The 17,679-nt window shown below is 55.4% G+C and overlaps 1 protein-coding gene and 1 long non-coding RNA gene across 34 annotated transcripts in view; one reads left to right on the top strand and one right to left on the bottom strand.

Annotated features, from left to right (window-relative positions):
• Positions 1 to 17,679, bottom strand: part of BANP (BTG3 associated nuclear protein) — a 156,490-nt gene that overhangs the window by 68,263 nt on the left and 70,548 nt on the right. For all 33 annotated transcript variants that reach the window (XM_078357957.1, XM_035282155.3, XM_078357950.1 and 30 more), the window contains 2 exons: positions 6,692 to 6,859; positions 1,194 to 1,330 (listed from right to left, as the gene is read on the bottom strand). In XM_078357957.1, coding sequence (XP_078214083.1) covers positions 1,194 to 1,330; positions 6,692 to 6,859 — 305 coding nt within the window. The remainder of the gene's footprint in view (positions 1 to 1,193; positions 1,331 to 6,691; positions 6,860 to 17,679) is intronic.
• Positions 240 to 16,152, top strand: LOC118149731 (uncharacterized). The gene is made up of 3 exons (XR_004737388.3): positions 240 to 557; positions 882 to 972; positions 11,589 to 16,152. It is a non-coding gene; the product is annotated as an uncharacterized LOC118149731 (long non-coding RNA).

Below are 17,679 nucleotides of genomic sequence, written 5' to 3'. Positions count from 1 at the left end.
ATGACTATTTAAACAGCTTGAGTCAACACAAATGTGATTCCAAAAAAACAAAAAAATTCAAGAATCCAATGTTTATACATAAGGCAGACAATTCCTATAAACCTATAAATGAAATGAATACTCCTTATCTTATCTGAAATTACTCTTAGTCAAAATGGACCTTAAAATAAACTCCTGTAGAATGTTCTATGTAAGCATTATGGCATAGGGGGTACTGTTACGTATTCTGGAACCCTTTCAAAGAGCCCCATACTAACAAGATGAGAGTAGCTGCCTTTGTGAGTGTCATATGAGTTGAATTAGCCTGGGAAATTCACTATTCATGACTGTCCCATCTCCTGTGGAAGAGAAAGGATAATGCCCCACCTAAACGCGCCAGCATTTTCTGGAAGCCTTCCCCCTTGCAGACAATGTGCTGAAGCCACAGGAGACGAGAGCTGCACCCCGCTCTCAGTACTAGAGGACCCTGTTCCCAGGGGGCACACGATGACCACTGACCTCAGAGGTCCCGAAGGGGCTGGCGCAACTAAAAACATCAGCAGTGTCTAGTGACACAGGTACAATTTCTAGTCACCCAGCAAAGCTTCTGAAAAAGTCTTCCTTCTCTGCCACCCCCCTACTCTTGTGCCACAAAATTCAGAAGGTGTTTGTAGAGGGACCTCACCCGGGAGTCAGTCCCTAGTTCATCAGGCTGGCTGCAGCTTGGGCCACAAAACCCTGAGAGAGAACTCCACATAGGCAAGGCAGGGCACTGACGTGCTGCTGGGGTGTGTCTGCCCAGCCTGGGTGTGCTGAGAAACCCCGAGGGAAAGGCTGCATGGGAACAATGGCCTCAAGCTTTTGCCACTGATCCTAGAAGGAAGTTACCTTCTTTCCCTCAGTAAGAAGACGCCTGCGCCTCTGAACTGAGTGTTGTTACGCTGCTTCCCAGGAGCACAGCCTGGCCCTCGCAGCTCATCGCCCAGGACCAAGGTGAGCTGAGCGAATGCCTGCACCCCACCATGTGCCTCAACCCCTAGGTACTGCGGCAGCTGCCCACATCTGCAAAATGCAAGAGCTCACAGCCACGATCGCCTCTCCTTTAAATGGGGTCCCTATGCCTCCTCCCAAGCTATCACTGTGCTCCCAAAACGCAGCGGTGGCCCGCCCCACCGCCCGCCCTGCCCGAGGTGCATGGTGGGGAGGGTACGTACTACTTGCACCTGTCCGTCTTCTCCTATCTGGTGGATCTGCACCTGCTGCGCGTTGGCCAGGGCGTAATGCAGCGCCTGCGGCTGCGGCTGTGGCTGCGGGAGCTCGCTGGTGGGCGGTGGGGTACTCATCATCGGCTCTGTGGGGCGACAGGTGCGAATGAGGTGAACGAGAAGTTTCTTAGGCATCGCTTCCGGCAGCACATGGGCCCCCGCACCCCTGTCCATCCCTCACTCTACTCCCACAGCAGAGAAGAGGAAATGCTTCATTCCTCCTTCACTCGCACCGCCTCCACTCTTCTGCAGAGGTCACTAAGAGAGCGTCTTAGGAGCTGAGGCTTCCCACATGGAACGCAGATGGGCTGAGTGGAGTGACGCTGCCATGACAAAACCCCTTCTAGTCCCAACTTATTCAAATGAATGAAGTTCTGCAAGTGGACATCAAAAGCTGTTTCAGGCCGGCAGTATCTGTCCATGGGTAATTCAACTAATAGGGAAAAAACCTCAGCCACGCACTTAAAGCTACATTTCCAACAAATGTATGTGCTGTGTTTAATCAAAACAAGAATGTGCTTTGATGTACTGCATATTTTCGTTATAATGATACCGCAATCATAATTTTCTTAAACACTTAGAATATTAAGAGCACAGAAAAGCTTTTAATTTTCAACGCATACACATAATTTTCTTGCAGAGAATTATGACAACTAACAAAAAAAGTTAATGCATAGACACGTAATAAGGGCTGGGCACAGTGGCTCACGCCTGTAATCCCAGCACTTTGAAAGGCCAAGGCGGACAGATCACCAGAGGTCAGGAGCTTGAGACCAGCCTGGCCAACATGGTGAAACCCCATCTCTACTAAAAGTACAAAAATTAGACGGGTGCGGTCGCGTGCGCCTGTGATCCCAGCTACTCAGGAGGCTGAGGCGGGACAAGCACTTGAACCCGGGAGGCAGAGGCTGCAGTGAGCTGGGATGGCAGCACTGCACTCCAGCCTCGGCAACAGAGCAAGATTCCGTCTCAAACAAAAAAAAGCAGTAAGATGAAATTCTGCGAGAGAAGTCGAACGCTGATATGAATGCATGGAGAAAAACAAAAACCATAAAATTTCTGATGATTAAAGAACGTGGGCCACATGTGGTGGCTCACCTGTAATCCCAGCACTCTGAAAGGCTGGGGTGGGTGAATTACTTGAGGTCAGGCATTTGAGACCAGTCTGACCAACATGGTGAAACCCCATCTTTACTAAAAATACAAAAATTACACAGACATGCTGGCAAATGCCTGTAGCCCCAGCTACTTGGGAGGCTGAGGCAGGAGAATCGCTTGAGCCCAGGAATAGGAAGTTATAGTGAGCCGAGATCACAGCACTGCACTCAGTTCCGGGCAACAGAGTAAGACTATCTCCAAAAAAAAAAAAAAAGGTTTCCATGAGTTGTTCACCCATAGCTAATGGTAGGTATTAAATTGCCATAGTACACACGTTGCACTGAATACAATTTTTAAAGTAACATAATAAAATGTTTTTTCCTCTGGAGAGTTTCGCTCCGTTGCCTAGGCTGGAGTGCAAGTGGTGCGGTCTCAGCTCACTGCAGCCTCCGCCTCCCGGTTCCAACGATTCTCCTGCCTCAGCCTCCCAAGTAGCTGGGGCTACAGGCACCCACCACCACACCTGGCTAATTTATTTTGTATTTTTCGTAAAGACAGGGTTTCACCATGTTGGCCAGGCTGGTTTCAAACTCATGTCCTCAAATGATCTGCTTGCCTCAGCCTCCCAAAGTGCTGGGATGACAGCTGAGCCACCGTGCCAGGCCACATAATAAAATGTCAATAATCGCAACATGCTAGAAATTGCCCAGCTACCCTGAATCAGAATCCTACTTTCATGTAATTCAAATGTGGTCCACCTGCATGCTGAACGTGGGGAACTCAGCTCCAACTGAAGACCCTGACCCCACCTGAGCACCTGCAGAGATGGGCCATGTTATTAGAAGGTGGACCACCTGCATGTTGAATGAAGACCCTGACCCCACCTGAGCACCTGCAGAGATGGGCCATGTTATTAGAAGGTGGACCACCTGCATGTTGAATGAAGACCCTGACCCCACCTGAGCACCTGCAGAGATGAGCCATGTTATTAGAAGGTGGACCACCTGCATGTTGAATGAAGACCCTGACCCCACCTGAGCACCTGCAGAGATGGGCCATGTTATTAGAAGGTGGACCACCTGCATGTTGAATGAAGACCCTGACCCCACCTGAGCACCTGCAGAGATGAGCCATGTTATTAGAAGGTGGACCACCTGCATGTTGAATGAAGACCCTGACCCCACCTGAGCACCTGCAGAGATGGGCCATGTTATTAGAAGGTGGACCACCTGCATGTTGAATGAAGACCCTGACCCCACCTGAGCACCTGCAGAGATGAGCCATGTCCCAAAGCACCCTCCCCCAGGCCACGGCGCTTTGCTGTCCCCCTGAGCAGCTACAGAGCACTCACCAGCACAAGTGCTTGAGCAAGCCTTGTGGACCCCAGGAAGATGACAAAATCCCAGCTGGGCTGAAGCCCACCTCCCCGAACCTGCTGTTCCTTCACTGACCCTCCTAGGACCTGCAAACCCAACCTCATTCTTCACTGACGCATCACTTCTCCAGGCTTCTAACAAACCATTATCAAACCTTGTGAAATCTCCATTTCTAACCATTTCCCAAAGACAATGGCTTCCAGCCCACTGCCACAGTGATAGTCCGTCCCCACACAGCTCCCCTGGGGCCACAGGGCATACAAACTAAGAATGGGTGTGCCCCGGTGTGCACCTTCCAACCGCACGGGCTCCAAGGAGGCTCCTGCACACCACGCAGCCTCGCAGGCTGCTCCCGCACAAATGCTCTGAGCTCCATTTGCAGCAGTGGAATTGCACCGGGTTAAGTTTACCCCTTCGAGATCTTTCAGTGTCCTAATAACGCAGGCCGGCCCACCTGTCAGGTTACACAACAGCAGCTTCTTGCTCACTAAGGTCCTGGGAAGTCATTTAACCTGGGCTCTGGTTCCCCGTGGGATGGAACAGGCCGCTAACCTTGCCACACGCACGTACCTGAGACACACGGAGGGCAGGCCTGGCAGCCGCTCTCCTCGCCTTTCGAGTGCAGGAGCTCCAGGTGGTGTTATGTCTCCTTTCCTCTCCCTGCTGTGTTCCTTTCTCCTTCAGATCCTTGTATGTAATTTAATGGACTTCGATGCCCTGTCAGTTACTTCCAGGCAGGGTCTCCTTCCACTGACTGGCTTTTCTGATCCCAGGTCACATCTCCTGCTTCTTGGTACTCGTGACTGGATACTGGACACTGTAACTTTATTTTGCTGGGTGTCTAGGTTTGCTGTCTGTCTTGGAAAGCGCTGCTGCTGTGGTTCAGTGTGCTCCCTCTCAGGCTGTTTTAAGCCCCGCCTGTACTCTAGAGACAGCTGAGCCCCACCAGCAGGCAGGGCTGGCTACTGCAGTGACTGATCACTGCGGATTCTCCACTCTGGCTGCTGGGAATCCAGCCACCACCCAGCCTGGTGTGAGCTTAGGGACCCTTCAGCTCATGCCTGCTTTGGAAGTCCCCAAAGGCCCAAGGAGGCCCCTGGACAGACGCTGGAGCTCTTTTCTGTCTCTCTGCTTTTAAGAACTTGATTCCACAACTTGCAGCTGCCTCAGCCTTGCTCCTCTCCAATCCATCTCCTGAAGGCAGTGACTGTGCTGTGCTCTGCCTGGCACCCCCTGCTGCTCCAGTGGCACCCCTCCTCTCATGTTCCTTCCCTCAAAGACCACAGTCCTGCGCTGCTGCCTGTCTAACGTCTTAGGACAGCTGATTCATACATTTTTGTCCAGATTTCGATGGCAAGAGGATTCAATCTGGTTCCGGCTACTATGCCTGACCAAAGGCAGAAATCTCCCCTATTTTTGGGGGGGGGGTCCCCCCAGGCTGCAGTACATGGCGCAATCTCAGCTCACTGCAACCTCCACCTCCTGGATTCAAGAGATTCTTCTGCCTCAGCCTCCTGAATAGCTAATTTTTCTATTTTTAGTAGAGACAGGGTTTCACCATGTTGTCCAGGCTGGTCTCGAACCACTAACCCAAGGTGATCTGCCTGCCTCGGCCTCCCAAAGTGCTGGGATTACAGGCGTAAACCACCATGCCTGTCCTCTCTGGCTTTTAAATGGCATTTTTTAAAACTATAAAACTAATGCGGGCTTATTGGAAATAAATGAAAAACGATAATGAAAGAGAAAAACAAAAATTATCCTACTATCTAGAGACAGACACTGTAAGAATCATCACACATAGATTTTTAGTCAACTTCCACATATCTTTGTAATAGAAAATGGTAACCGACCCTAAGTCTAGTTCTCAGGTCCACTCTCTGCTGCCTCACTATGCATATTCAAGGGCGTAATTCAGGTCATGAGCAATATTCCCACAGCCCCATTTCCATGGCCACAGGTTACTGTGCTACACAGTATTTCAGCCAAGGCCTTCACCACATCCCAGGACTGCTGCCTCTCTACAGACCCAAGGCAGAATTCCTAATTGTAGCACAAAGGCCTAGAATAGAAGAGCTTCTTCACAACACACGTCTCCCAATAAAGCGCTGCTGTAGGGACACAACTGGTGTGGCCCACACCAGCCAGCCACCTCCCGTCCTCAAAGCCCTGGGCAGCAGCTGAGGCCGAGTATCTGATAACTACCAAAACAGCCCAGGAAACCACTTCCTGAAGCTTCAGGAAGAACGAGACGCCGGGAGAACGCCAGGGGTCTGGTCTGCCACTCACAGCACTTCCAGGACAAAGACTCCACTGAGTCGAAGAGTCGGCCCTGTCTACGCTGCCCTCACATCCTGACCCAGCCCCAGTCAGAGCTCCAGTTCCAGGAGCTGCTGCCACTGCAGCTACTGTGGGGACTTTTCAAAGAACACTTTGCATTCAAATACTTAGGACACTAATTTGAGATGCGGTGGGGGAAAGGCGCTGTCGAGTCACATTGCCATCCCTAGTGAAAATTCTCCTGGCGACGCCTGAGAGGTGACTGCAGGAGAACTGTTTCCACTACCTTGTGCTTAAATCCAACTAAGGCCATGAACTCAGAGTAAAAATAAAGCGCAGTTCAGAATCCAGCTGCTCCTCACCTGGGGTCACCAGGCAGATCACAATACAACGGCCAGCACCCACACACAAAGGCCTAGCCCTCCTCGCCCCGGCCAGAAGACTTCCAGGAGGCCCAACGGGCCCTGTGTCCCTCCCGGAGGAGCCTGGGGCGGGCCTGAGGCTGTCTGCGGAAGGGCTCACAGGGCCAGGCAGAAGGTGCTGCGGCTCCATTGCCCCAGGTGCACCGGACCAGCCTCCCACTTCGGTTCCTGGCAGCTGCTGGAGCTGCCCGCCACACTCTGGACTGCCCTGAGTGCCATCAGGCCAGCTTCGCCAAGCAGGGGAGGGCAGCCTGTCCCACAGCACGAGGCCTACCTGAGGGGCAGTAGGAGGATGAGTTCGGCGTTCTCCGCGAGAAGCTCTTGACCGCTAGGCTCTGGCCCCGCTGCTTGCGCCGCCATGCCGTGCGACACTTGGAGTCAATGCTCTGCTTGATTCGGTACCAGTCGGATTCCGTGATGCCGAATTTATAGAAAAGGTGGCCTGAAAGGACACATCCAAGGACAAGAGGTGAGGCCTGCTTGGGACGGCTATCAGGAGACGCCTGGCGGCAGAGCCTGGGCCCGCTGCAGAGGCCTCCCCCAGGAACCTACCCGCCAGGCCAGTCCCATCTTCCTGCAAAGGATTCGGAAAGGCCCACTGCACAGAAGGAACTTAGTGGCCCACAGGCAGGGCTCTCGATCGTGACACACTCTTTCCAGTTACTTAACTTCCCCATTCCTGTGACCTGGGCCGCCCACACCAGATGTGCACTTGAGGCGCTCACAGGATTCCCAGCTCTCCCGTGCTCCAGCTTCCCTCTGCCCTGAACTCACAGCACCCAGCACATCGAGTGCCCAGAGGCGGAGCTCAGGGACCTCGACAACTGAAGCAGAACTTGTCACTCCTCTGCTCACTCAGACCTGCTCGGCCACCACCCTCCTTCCTTCAAGTCGGCTCCACCATCCCCCTCGACAACCACCTGCCCCTCCTGGGCCTCCTGGGCTCCCACCCTCCTCCCACCTCCCAGTCCCAGCCCTCCTGGGCTCCCACCCTCCTCGCACCTCCCAGTCCCAGCTCTCCTGGGCTCCCACCCTCCTCCCACCTCCCAGTCCCAGCCCTGCTGGACTCCCACCCTCCTCGCACCTCCCAGTCCCAGCCCTCCTGGGCTCCCACCCTCCTCCCACCTCCCAGTCCCAGCCCTCCTGGGCTCCCACCCTCCTCGCACCTCCCAGTCCCAGCCCTCCTGGGCTCCCACCCTCCTCCCACCTCCCAGTCCCAGCCCTCCTGGGCTCCCACCCTCCTCCCACCTCCCAGTCCCAGCCCTCCTGGGCTCCCACCCTCCTCGCACCTCCCAGTCCCAGCCCTCCTGGGCTCCCACCCTCCTCCCACTTGCTTGGTCAGACTACTGACCACGTTCCAGTGTGTGGAGAATTCATGCATGTAGTGTTCACTCCGTTTCCCTCACACACACAGGGGCCTTCGCTGTGTCCACCCATGCCGGTCAGGCACACAGAACGGCCTTGCGCAGCAGGCAGGTCAGACACCCAGGATGTCCTGGCACGGTGGCTGCACCCAGGTGTGTTGTAAACAGTGATCGTCACAGAGTGTGAGTCACCCTCCCATCACTGCTCAAGTCCGAGGCTTGCTATTCTCTACGCCTTTCTACTGTGCCTTCTCAACTACAGCACACACCCGTCAAGGGCAGGGCCTCTGTCCTCATCCCCGGAGTCCCTGCACCACAAGCCAGGTGGGCACAGTCACTCTCACTGTGGGGCTGAGGCTCACCTGGGACCCCCAGTTCTCTACCACTTGTGCCACAGAGAGCTCCCGGCACACCCTGAGTAGCATCCAGAGATGCCTGGTATTCAGTAAGAAGAAAACTGAGGTTCCGGAGGCCGTGGTGGAGCAGGAGACGGGACCAACCCAGGCCCCTCCCACTAAGCCGTAGGAGCCCTTCCTTGCACCGAGGATGAGTGCAGGCATCAGGGAAGGGCTCTCCAACACAGCGGTCCCAAGCTGGCTCTGCACTTCATGAATTTACAGGAAAATACAGGATGGAATCGCAAACTGAAGGAATAAAAAGATTACGCTGAAAAGTGTCCTGTTTCGACTACCAAGAGCCTCGAGCTTGGACCCTACGGCCCAAACCCCAGAAATCGGTTCCCACTGAGACTAAAACGTTGGAAATAATAACAGAGGAAGAAGAGGCATCCAAAGTCCCGCGGGTTTTGGAAACAGGCTTCCTAACTCTATAGATACTTGAGACGTGTTTGACTGTCTGTATAATGACAACCAACTCGTCTGTGCTCCAGACGAAAAGAAGCTGGCCAGGAGGGTGGGATTTGTAGGCTCCGAGGGAAGATCAACCTCGAGCGTCTCAGCAGCACCTGTGTGTCCTCACGGCCTCTCAGCGGCACCTGTGTGTCCTCACGGCCTCTCAGCGGCTCCTGTGTGTCCTCACGGCCTCTCAGCGGCACCTGTGTGTCCTCACGGCCTCTCAGCGGCACCTGTGTGTCCTCACGGTCTCAGCAGCACCTGTGTGCCCTCACGGTCTCAGCGGCACCTGTGTGTCCTCACGGCCTCTCAGCGGCACCTGTGTGTCCTCACGGCCTCTCAGCGGCTCCTGTGTGTCCTCACGGCCTCTCAGCGGCACCTGTGTGTCCTCACGGTCTCAGCAGCACCTGTGTGCCCTCACGGTCTCAGCGGCACCTGTGTGTCCTCACGGCCTCTCAGCGGCACCTGTGTGTCCTCACGGCCTCTCAGCGGCTCCTGTGTGTCCTCACGGCCTCTCAGCGGCACCTGTGTGTCCTCACGGTCTCAGCGGCACCTGTGTGTCCTCACGGCCTCTCAGCGGCTCCTGTGTGTCCTCACGGCCTCTCAGCGGCACCTGTGTGTCCTCACGGCCTCTCAGCGGCACCTGTGTGTCCTCACGGCCTCTCAGCGGCTCCTGTGTGTCCTCACGGCCTCTCAGCAGCACCTTTGTGCCCTCACAGCCTCAGCGACACCTGTGTGTCCTCACGGCCTCGGCGGCCCCTCTGTGCCCTCACGGCCTCGGCGGCCCCTCTGTGCCCTCACGGCCTCGGCGGCACCTCTGTGCCCTCACGGCCTCGGCGGCACCTGTGTGTCCTCACGGCCTCGGCGGCACCTCTGTGCCCTCACGGCCTTGGCGGCCCCTCTGTGTCCTCACGGCCTCGGCGGCACCTCTGTGCCCTCACGGCCTCGGCGGCCCTTCGGTTTCGTTTTCAGGTCATCTCCAACATAGTCAGAGCCGCCACTCAAATGCTGGCGGGTGGCTGGCATGCCTCAGGAAACCCCAGCTGAGCAACTTTAGTGACTGGCACAGGAAACCAGCCGCTGGCTGTGGCCACAGGCGAACCCAACCATTAAAATCACAACGAAATCCATACAGGAGGGCCAGCGAGGGCCGGGGCTGCACCGCAGTTACTGTGAAACCCAACTTCCACAACCACTCAGACGGCTTCAGGAGAGCCCAGCTACTGACTTTAGATGCCAAGCAGGCCAGCTGCCGCCGCAGGAGACAAGAGGAGAAGCGGCCAGCCCATCAGCAGGAAACATCCTCAGAGCATGAGTCAGTCAACAGAAGCATCCTCAGAACCGCGCTCCTGCTGCCCTCATGCCATCCACTCCAGGAGAAGACGTCCATCTACTGCTAAGGATTAGCTGAGTCCGTGCAAAATTTAAAAACAGGTTAGTCGCAGGAAAGAAGATATATCTAAAACACACAGGTGTTCAGGTTAAGAGAAATGAGTAAAAACATTAACATTTAAATTCAACTGTGTAAAAATCTAACCCTGGCTCATACCCTTTAAAGAAAATATAGATATTCATCTAGTTCCCTCCTCCTGAGTTTACACTGTCCTGAGGCGTTACTCATTCCTTCCATCCACACTTCAGGCCCCAGCCTGGGCAAATGCCCCTGCCAGCCACTAAGGAGACCCAGAGGACAAACCAGCCGCCCGAGCGCCACCACCAGAGCGCGGTGGGTGAGGAGGGGGAGAATCTCAACACGCACAGATGGGTGCAGGTGCCACCCACAGACACTACCGGACAGCAGCTGGGGCAAGCGCCCGCTTCTGGGCAGCCCTTGGGACTCTGAGGGTCTGCAAGGGGCTCCGATTCCTGGAGGTGCTGCTTTCTTTACCTTTTCTGACAGCACTGAGCAGCCGCACGTGACAGCGGGAGCAGGAAAAATCCTATCGTGATGGGATCAAAAGATCACCTTGCATTTAACAGCCATTTTCCACCAACAGCGTCTTCTCTCGTGTCATTCGATGGAATTTAACAGCCATTTTCCACCGACAGCATCTTCTCTTGTGTCATTCGATGGAATTTAACGGCCATTTTCCACCGACAGCATCTTCTCTCGTGTCATTCGATGGAATTAACGGCTGTTTTCCACCGACAGGGTCTTCTCTCGTGTCATTCGATGGAATTTAACGGTTTTCCACCGACAGGGTCTTCTCTCGTGTCATTCGATGGAATTAACGGCTGTTTTCCACCGACAGGGTCTTCTCTCGTGTCATTCGATGGAATTTAACGGTTTTCCACCAACAGGGTCTTCTCTCGTGTCATTCGATGGAATTAACGGCTGTTTTCCACCGACAGGGTCTTCTCTCGTGTCATTCGATGGAATTAACGGCTGTTTTCCACCAACAGCGTCTTCTCTCGTGTCATTCGATGGAATTTAACGGTTTTCCACCGACAGGGTCTTCTCTCGTGTCATTCGATGGAATTAACCACTGTTTTCCACCAACAGCGTCTTCTCTCGTGTCATTCGATGGAATTAACGGCTGTTTTCCACCGACAGCGTCTTCTCTCGTGTCATTCGATGGAATTTAACGGTTTTCCACCGACAGGGTCTTCTCTCGTGTCATTCGATGGAATTAACGGCTGTTTTCCACCGACAGGGTCTTCTCTCGTGTCATTCGATGGAATTAACGGCTGTTTTCCACCAACAGCGTCTTCTCTCGTGTCATTCGATGGAATTTAACGGTTTTCCACCGACAGGGTCTTCTCTCGTGTCATTCGATGGAATTAACCACTGTTTTCCACCAACAGCGTCTTCTCTCGTGTCATTCGATGGAATTAACGGCTGTTTTCCACCGACAGCGTCTTCTCTCGTGTCATTCGATGGAATTTAACGGTTTTCCACCAACAGCGTCTTCTCTCGTGTCATTCGATGGAATTAACGGCTGTTTTCCACCGACAGGGTCTTCTCTCGTGCCATTCGATGGAATTTAACGGTTTTCCACCGACAGCGTCTTCTCTCGTGTCATTCGATGGAATTTAACGGCCGTTTTCCACCTACAGCTTTTTCTGTCAAGTTATTCGATGGACATTAAAAAAAAGCCTCATGAAGTAAGACTGTCATTACTCTCACCTTGGTTTTGAGGCAAAAGCCAGAAGAAGCACAACTGTGATGTGTCCAAGTCCAATCACCAGTTAGGAGTGAGCACCACCTTCTTCAAGTGCACGCTTCCCGCCGCCGAGTTGACACTGGGGTGGTGACACCTGAGTTGACAACCAGGTGGGGAAGCAGCAGCCCCACCACGTGGCCCTCAGCAGGTCCTGAGAACCCACAAGAGGCGCTGGGGAGATGGGAAGAACACGCACACCCCACACATGTGCCTCTGCTGTCCTGGGCCCCCTCAGCCCAAGGCGCCCACAGCCCCCGCTGGTGGGAGGCCTGGTTGAATGTTGCTATAGGCAGAGTCTCCCCCACTGCAGTGCGCAGGACATGAGAACAGAAGTGCTCAGCATCCGGCTGCTGAGGCTCATGGGATCCCTACGGCGTGGTGTCACCCGGCAGCAGACCACCCTGTCCAGCCTCAGTCCCTGCCTTCCCCAGGCATATCCCCACATCACGCCCATCAAGGCCCCCCAAAGTCCGGGACAGGCCTGTCCTCCAGCTCAGCCAGGCAGCGTCCCTGTCACCACATGTGCCTATCCCTTCCTGAAGAGCTGTCCTGCGGTCCCCAAAGAGCCAAAGGGTCCCCATCACCATTAACTGCCTTCCCACTTTCCAGAACCCCCGTCCCTGACTCTGGTGGTTCAAATCCTAAGCCGACTGCCAGCTCTCATTCTGTGTGGCCATGAGAGGTACTGTGGGAAATGAACAAGAGAACCAGAACGGCTTATAATCTTGCGCCTTGGTGGGTGGCATGCTCTTATCAGTGACAAAGGAATGAAAAGCACCACCCCAGCTAATGCCATCTCAAGTGCAAGGGAAAGTACAGCACAAAACGGAGTGCCAACAATTCATCTCTTGAAATTACAGACTTGACGTGATAGTGCTGCCTCGAAAAACAAAAGGCGTCTAGAAGCCTCTGCCCGGTGGAAGCCGGCTGACATGCTCCCTCCCAAGACAGTACACAGCCCATGCCCCTCACATGTCCAGCCGAAGCCTCTGTCCAATGGCAGCCAGCTGACACGCTCCCTCCTGGGGGCAGCATGCAGCCCACACCCCTCATACATCCAGCCTCCAGGCCAAGCAGGCCGCCTTCTCCAAGCCTGCTGCCTCACTCCTTTATGAGAAAAGACTGTGGGGTCACACCTGTCCTTGGTCTGTTAGCAAGAGAGCCCGTCACAGCGACTTGCAGGGCCACCTCCAGGTCACTGCATCTGGGTACCTGCTGAGGAGGCTCCGCCCACTTTTCTGCCTGGAGCCCACACTGACCAGACCTTCCTCCCAGCTCTAGGTCACTGTCGGGGGCTCAATGTCCCACCGCAGACAGACATCCACCCCTGTGTGGAGTCCACATTCTGCCCTGAAAGACACATACAGGGCAGCATCACCATTTCACCCCACAGAGAACCTGGAGAAGAAACAGCACTTGACCACCCAAGTTCAAAAGAACCTGTGTCCTGTGTCCTGGGCTGAACAGTGTCCCCACAAAACTCATGTCCTGCCCAGGACCCCAGACTGTGACCTGACTTGGAACTGGGGTCTCTGCAGACGTGATGACCTAAGCTGTGATGATGTCATCCTGGAGAAGAGGGGCTCCAAATCCAGTGACTGTCCTCATACGGAGAGGAGAAGGAGACAGGAGGAGACACAGGGAGAAGCCAGCCATGGGGGGCGCGGGCAGAGGCTGGAGGGATGTGGCCAGCACGGAAGCTGGGAGAGGGAAAGACCCTGCAGAGTAAGCGTGGCCCTGCTCACACCTCGATCCCAGGCATCGGCCTCCAGACCTGTGTGAGAACACCAGTCTGTTCTAAGCCAGCCAGGCTGGGAGCTTTGTCACAGTGGCCACAGGAACCTGTGAGGCACCCTGCAAGACACAATAGGGACAGGTGCAAGCGAAGCAGCCCCTGGCAGCCGCTGCTTCCTGCTAGGAAATACCACTGGCTCTTGGAGTGAATGATTTAAAAAGAACTACAATGGTCCGACAGGCCAAGCTTGAATGCATAACATTTTACTCTGTGCCAATGAATCCAATCCCTAACTGCTAGGAGGCTTCGAGGGGATCTGCCATCCACAGCAGCATTCTTTACAGCAGACGAGACCGGGCGTGCTCAGGGCAGCATGGCCGTAGACAGCAGTCCTTAGGAAAGTCCTCAGATCGGGGTCAGCGGCTTGGATGCACAGTCCGGGCAGAGGCCTGTGTGAGCCATGGGTAGAAATCCTAAGAACTAACCCACTCTCTCTTCGCAGAGAAAACAGGCAGGCGAGTGCTGCTGCCCTTCCAGCTCATCCCTCAGGAGAACAATCCGAGGCTGTCAAAGGCCTGACAATAAGCTCCTTTGCATAAGACGCAAACGTCAGCTGCCCAAATCCAGGGCTCCACCGGTCCTTGGGAACTCTAAGAAAGCCAACACCCCAAAAAGCAAATTTCTCTCTCCCTCTTTCCAAAAGCTCATTTCCTCAGTTCGGGAAGGTGGTGCTTAGAGACATCACCTACTGTGTGCTTCAAAATATGGACTTTTCCTTCAGAAAAAGAAACAAAATCTTTTTGCGGACGAGTAAGAAGGAGAAACTTAACACCTGCCCCCTCGTGAGCTGCCCAGGTTGGTGAGGACGGCAGGCCTCTGACTGCTGAGGCCACGGGCGTCACTGCGGCTCTGAAGCAACAGCAGACTGAGGTGGGGCGATACAGCCAATTCCGCTCCCACGCGGCTCAAGCCGGGGCTGGGGAGGTTTGCGCCATGCATTTATCTGACTTGTTTTGTTTTCTGAGCAACAATCATTAAGAATGAAACGGGGCCACAGGGAGAAGGGTAAAGCAATGTTCTGAACATTTCAACAATTCCACCTAAGCGCAAGCGACACAGGTCCACCTGGCCTGAGAGGGCGGGAGAAGGAGCTCCTGTTCCCATCTCCACCCAGATTTCACTCCAGAGGAAGTGAGCCCGGGCAGGTGGTATGAGGGCGGGCCGTGCTCTCTCAGTCCATAGAGCAGGGCTCCTCTCCATGTGGACACCAGAGGAGCTGGGAACAGGGAGGCACAGCAAAGGCCTGTGGTCACACGGGCCACGATTATAGGCACTAACTCCATCCTGCGAGCTCTAGCTCCTGTCCCACAAGACACTGCCTTGAGGCCGGGTGCAGTGGCTCACACCTGTAATCCCAACACTTTGAAAGGCCAAGGTGGCCAGATCACCTGAGGACAGGAATTCTAGACCAGCCCGGACAACAGGGTGAAACCCAGTCTCTACTAAAAACAGAAAAACTGGCCCATGGTGGCGGGCACCTGTAGTCCCAGCTATTGAGGAAACTGAGCCAGGAGAACTGCTTGAACCCGAGAGGCAGAGGTTGCAGTGAGCCAAGATCACACCACTGCACTCCAGCCTGGGCAACAAAGTGAGACTCCAACTCCCAAAGAAAAGAGAAGCAGACACTGCCTTGCCAGTGAGCTGCCAAGGGGGTCGCTGAGTGCCAAGGAGGAGGCTGGGTACTCACAGCATGAGCATGCCCCAAGCCATGAGGTCCAGCAGCCTGGTGAGCAAGCCAGTGACCATGGCTATCTGGGGGACAGCCCCAAAGCTGGCAGGCCCAGGAGAGCCCATGCCAGTCTCCCACTCCCCATTCAGGCTTCCAGACCCCAGTCGAGGTTGGCAGCCCTTCCCAAGCAAGCTCAGCAGGGAAGGTCAGCTCACGGCCACAACACGCAGGGAGTTGGGGCTGGCAGCATGCAGTGCCTTCCACCGCCCCACACAGACTCCCTGAGTACAGACACGGCCACCCCACTGCCACAGGCTCCACTCTGAGTATTGCCCTCTCATGTCCGTCACCTTGCTGGAACATTCTCTGTGCCTGATTTTAAAAACAACACATGGTGGATGATGCCTCAGCCTGAATTTCCAAATCAGACCTGGCCGCCCTCCAGCTTCATAGCTGATGCCCCTGTCATCTCCCTGGAGGAGCAGGGACTCCTCCCCTGGGAACAGGACCCACCGAAGAATGCTACCGCCCCACACGGCACGGCCTGCTCATCCCACCTCACCTGGGAATAGGGCCCATCCCACAACATCACTGCCCCACACGCATGGCACACTCACCCACCTCACCTGGGAATAGGGCCCACTCCACAACATCACCGCCCCACAAGCATGGCACACTCATCCCACCTCACCTGGGAATAGCGCCCATCCCACAACATCACTGCCCCACACGCATGGCACACTCACCCCACCTCACCTGGGAATAGGGCCCATCCCACAACATCACTGCCCCACACGCATGGCACACTCACCCACCTCACCTGGGAATAGGGCCCACTCCACAACATCACCGCCCCACACGCATGGCACACTCACCCACCTCACCCGGGAATAGGGCCCACTCCACAACATCACCACCCCACATGGCATGGCACACTCACCCACCTCACCTGGGAATAGGGCCCACTCCACAACATCACCGCCCCACACGCATGGCACACTCACCCACCTCACCTGGGAATAGGGCCCACTCCACAACATCACCGCCCCACACGCATGGCACACTCACCCACCTCACCCGGGAATAGGGCCCACTCCACAACATCACCACCCCACATGGCATGGCACACTCACCCACCTCACCTGGGAATAGGGCCCACTCCACAACATCACCGCCCCACACGCATGGCACACTCACCCACCTCACCTGGGAATAGGGCCCACTCCACAACATCACCGCCCCACACGCATGGCACACTCACCCACCTCACCCGGGAATAGGGCCCACTCCACAACATCACCACCCCACATGGCATGGCACACTCACCCACCTCACCTGGGAATAGGGCCCACTCCACAACATCACCGCCCCACACGCATGGCACACTCACCCACCTCACCTGGGAATAGGGCCCACTCCACAACATCACCGCCCCACACGCATGGCACACTCACCCACCTCACCTGGGAATAGGGCCCACTCCACAACATCACCACCCCACATGGCATGGCACACTCACCCACCTCACCTGGGAATAGGGCCCACTCCACAACATCACCACCCCACACGCATGGCACACTCACCCACCTCACCTGGGAATAGGGCCCACTCCACAACATCACCGCCCCACACGCATGGCACACTCACCCACCTCACCTGGGAATAGGGCCCACTCCACAACATCACCGCCCCACATGGCATGGCACACTCATCCCACCTCACCCGGGAATAGGGCCCACTCCACAACATCACCGCCCCACATGGCATGGCACACTCACCCACCTCACCTGGGAATAGGGCCCACTCCACAACATCACCGCCCCACATGGCATGGCACACCCACCTCACCTGGGAATAGGGCCCACCCCACAACATCACCGCCCCACATGGCATGGCACACTCACCCACCTCACCTGGAAATAGGGCCCACCCCACAACATCACCACCCCACATGGCATGGCACACTCACCCACCTCACCTGGGAATAGGGCCCACTCCACAACATCACCGCCCCACATGGCATGGCACACTCACCCACCTCACCTGGGAATAGGGCCCACCCCACAACATCACCGCCCCACATGGCATGGCACACTCACCCACCTCACCTGGGAATAGGGCCCACCCCACAACATCACCGCCCCACATGGCATGGCACACTCACCCACCTCACCTGGGAATAGGGCCCACCCCACAACATCACCGCCCCACACGCATGGCACACTCACCCACATGTCACCATCCTTTCCTCTCTGTCCAGGCTGCCCCTCCAAGCGCAGCCCAGCCTGACACTCCTGTGACACCTCACGCTACCTCGCGGGCTCCAGATGCTTCTGTCTGCCATTCCTCACACTGACTTACACATCTCAGTGCACTCCATACCATGGTCTACACGCCCAGCACCAGCACAAAGCAACCC

Source organism: Callithrix jacchus, chromosome 20, assembly GCF_049354715.1.
Source record: "Callithrix jacchus isolate 240 chromosome 20, calJac240_pri, whole genome shotgun sequence".
NCBI lineage: Eukaryota > Metazoa > Chordata > Mammalia > Primates > Cebidae > Callithrix > Callithrix jacchus.
The sequence above is the reverse complement of the archived record's forward strand: the minus strand, read 5'-3'. Positions and strand labels throughout refer to the sequence as shown.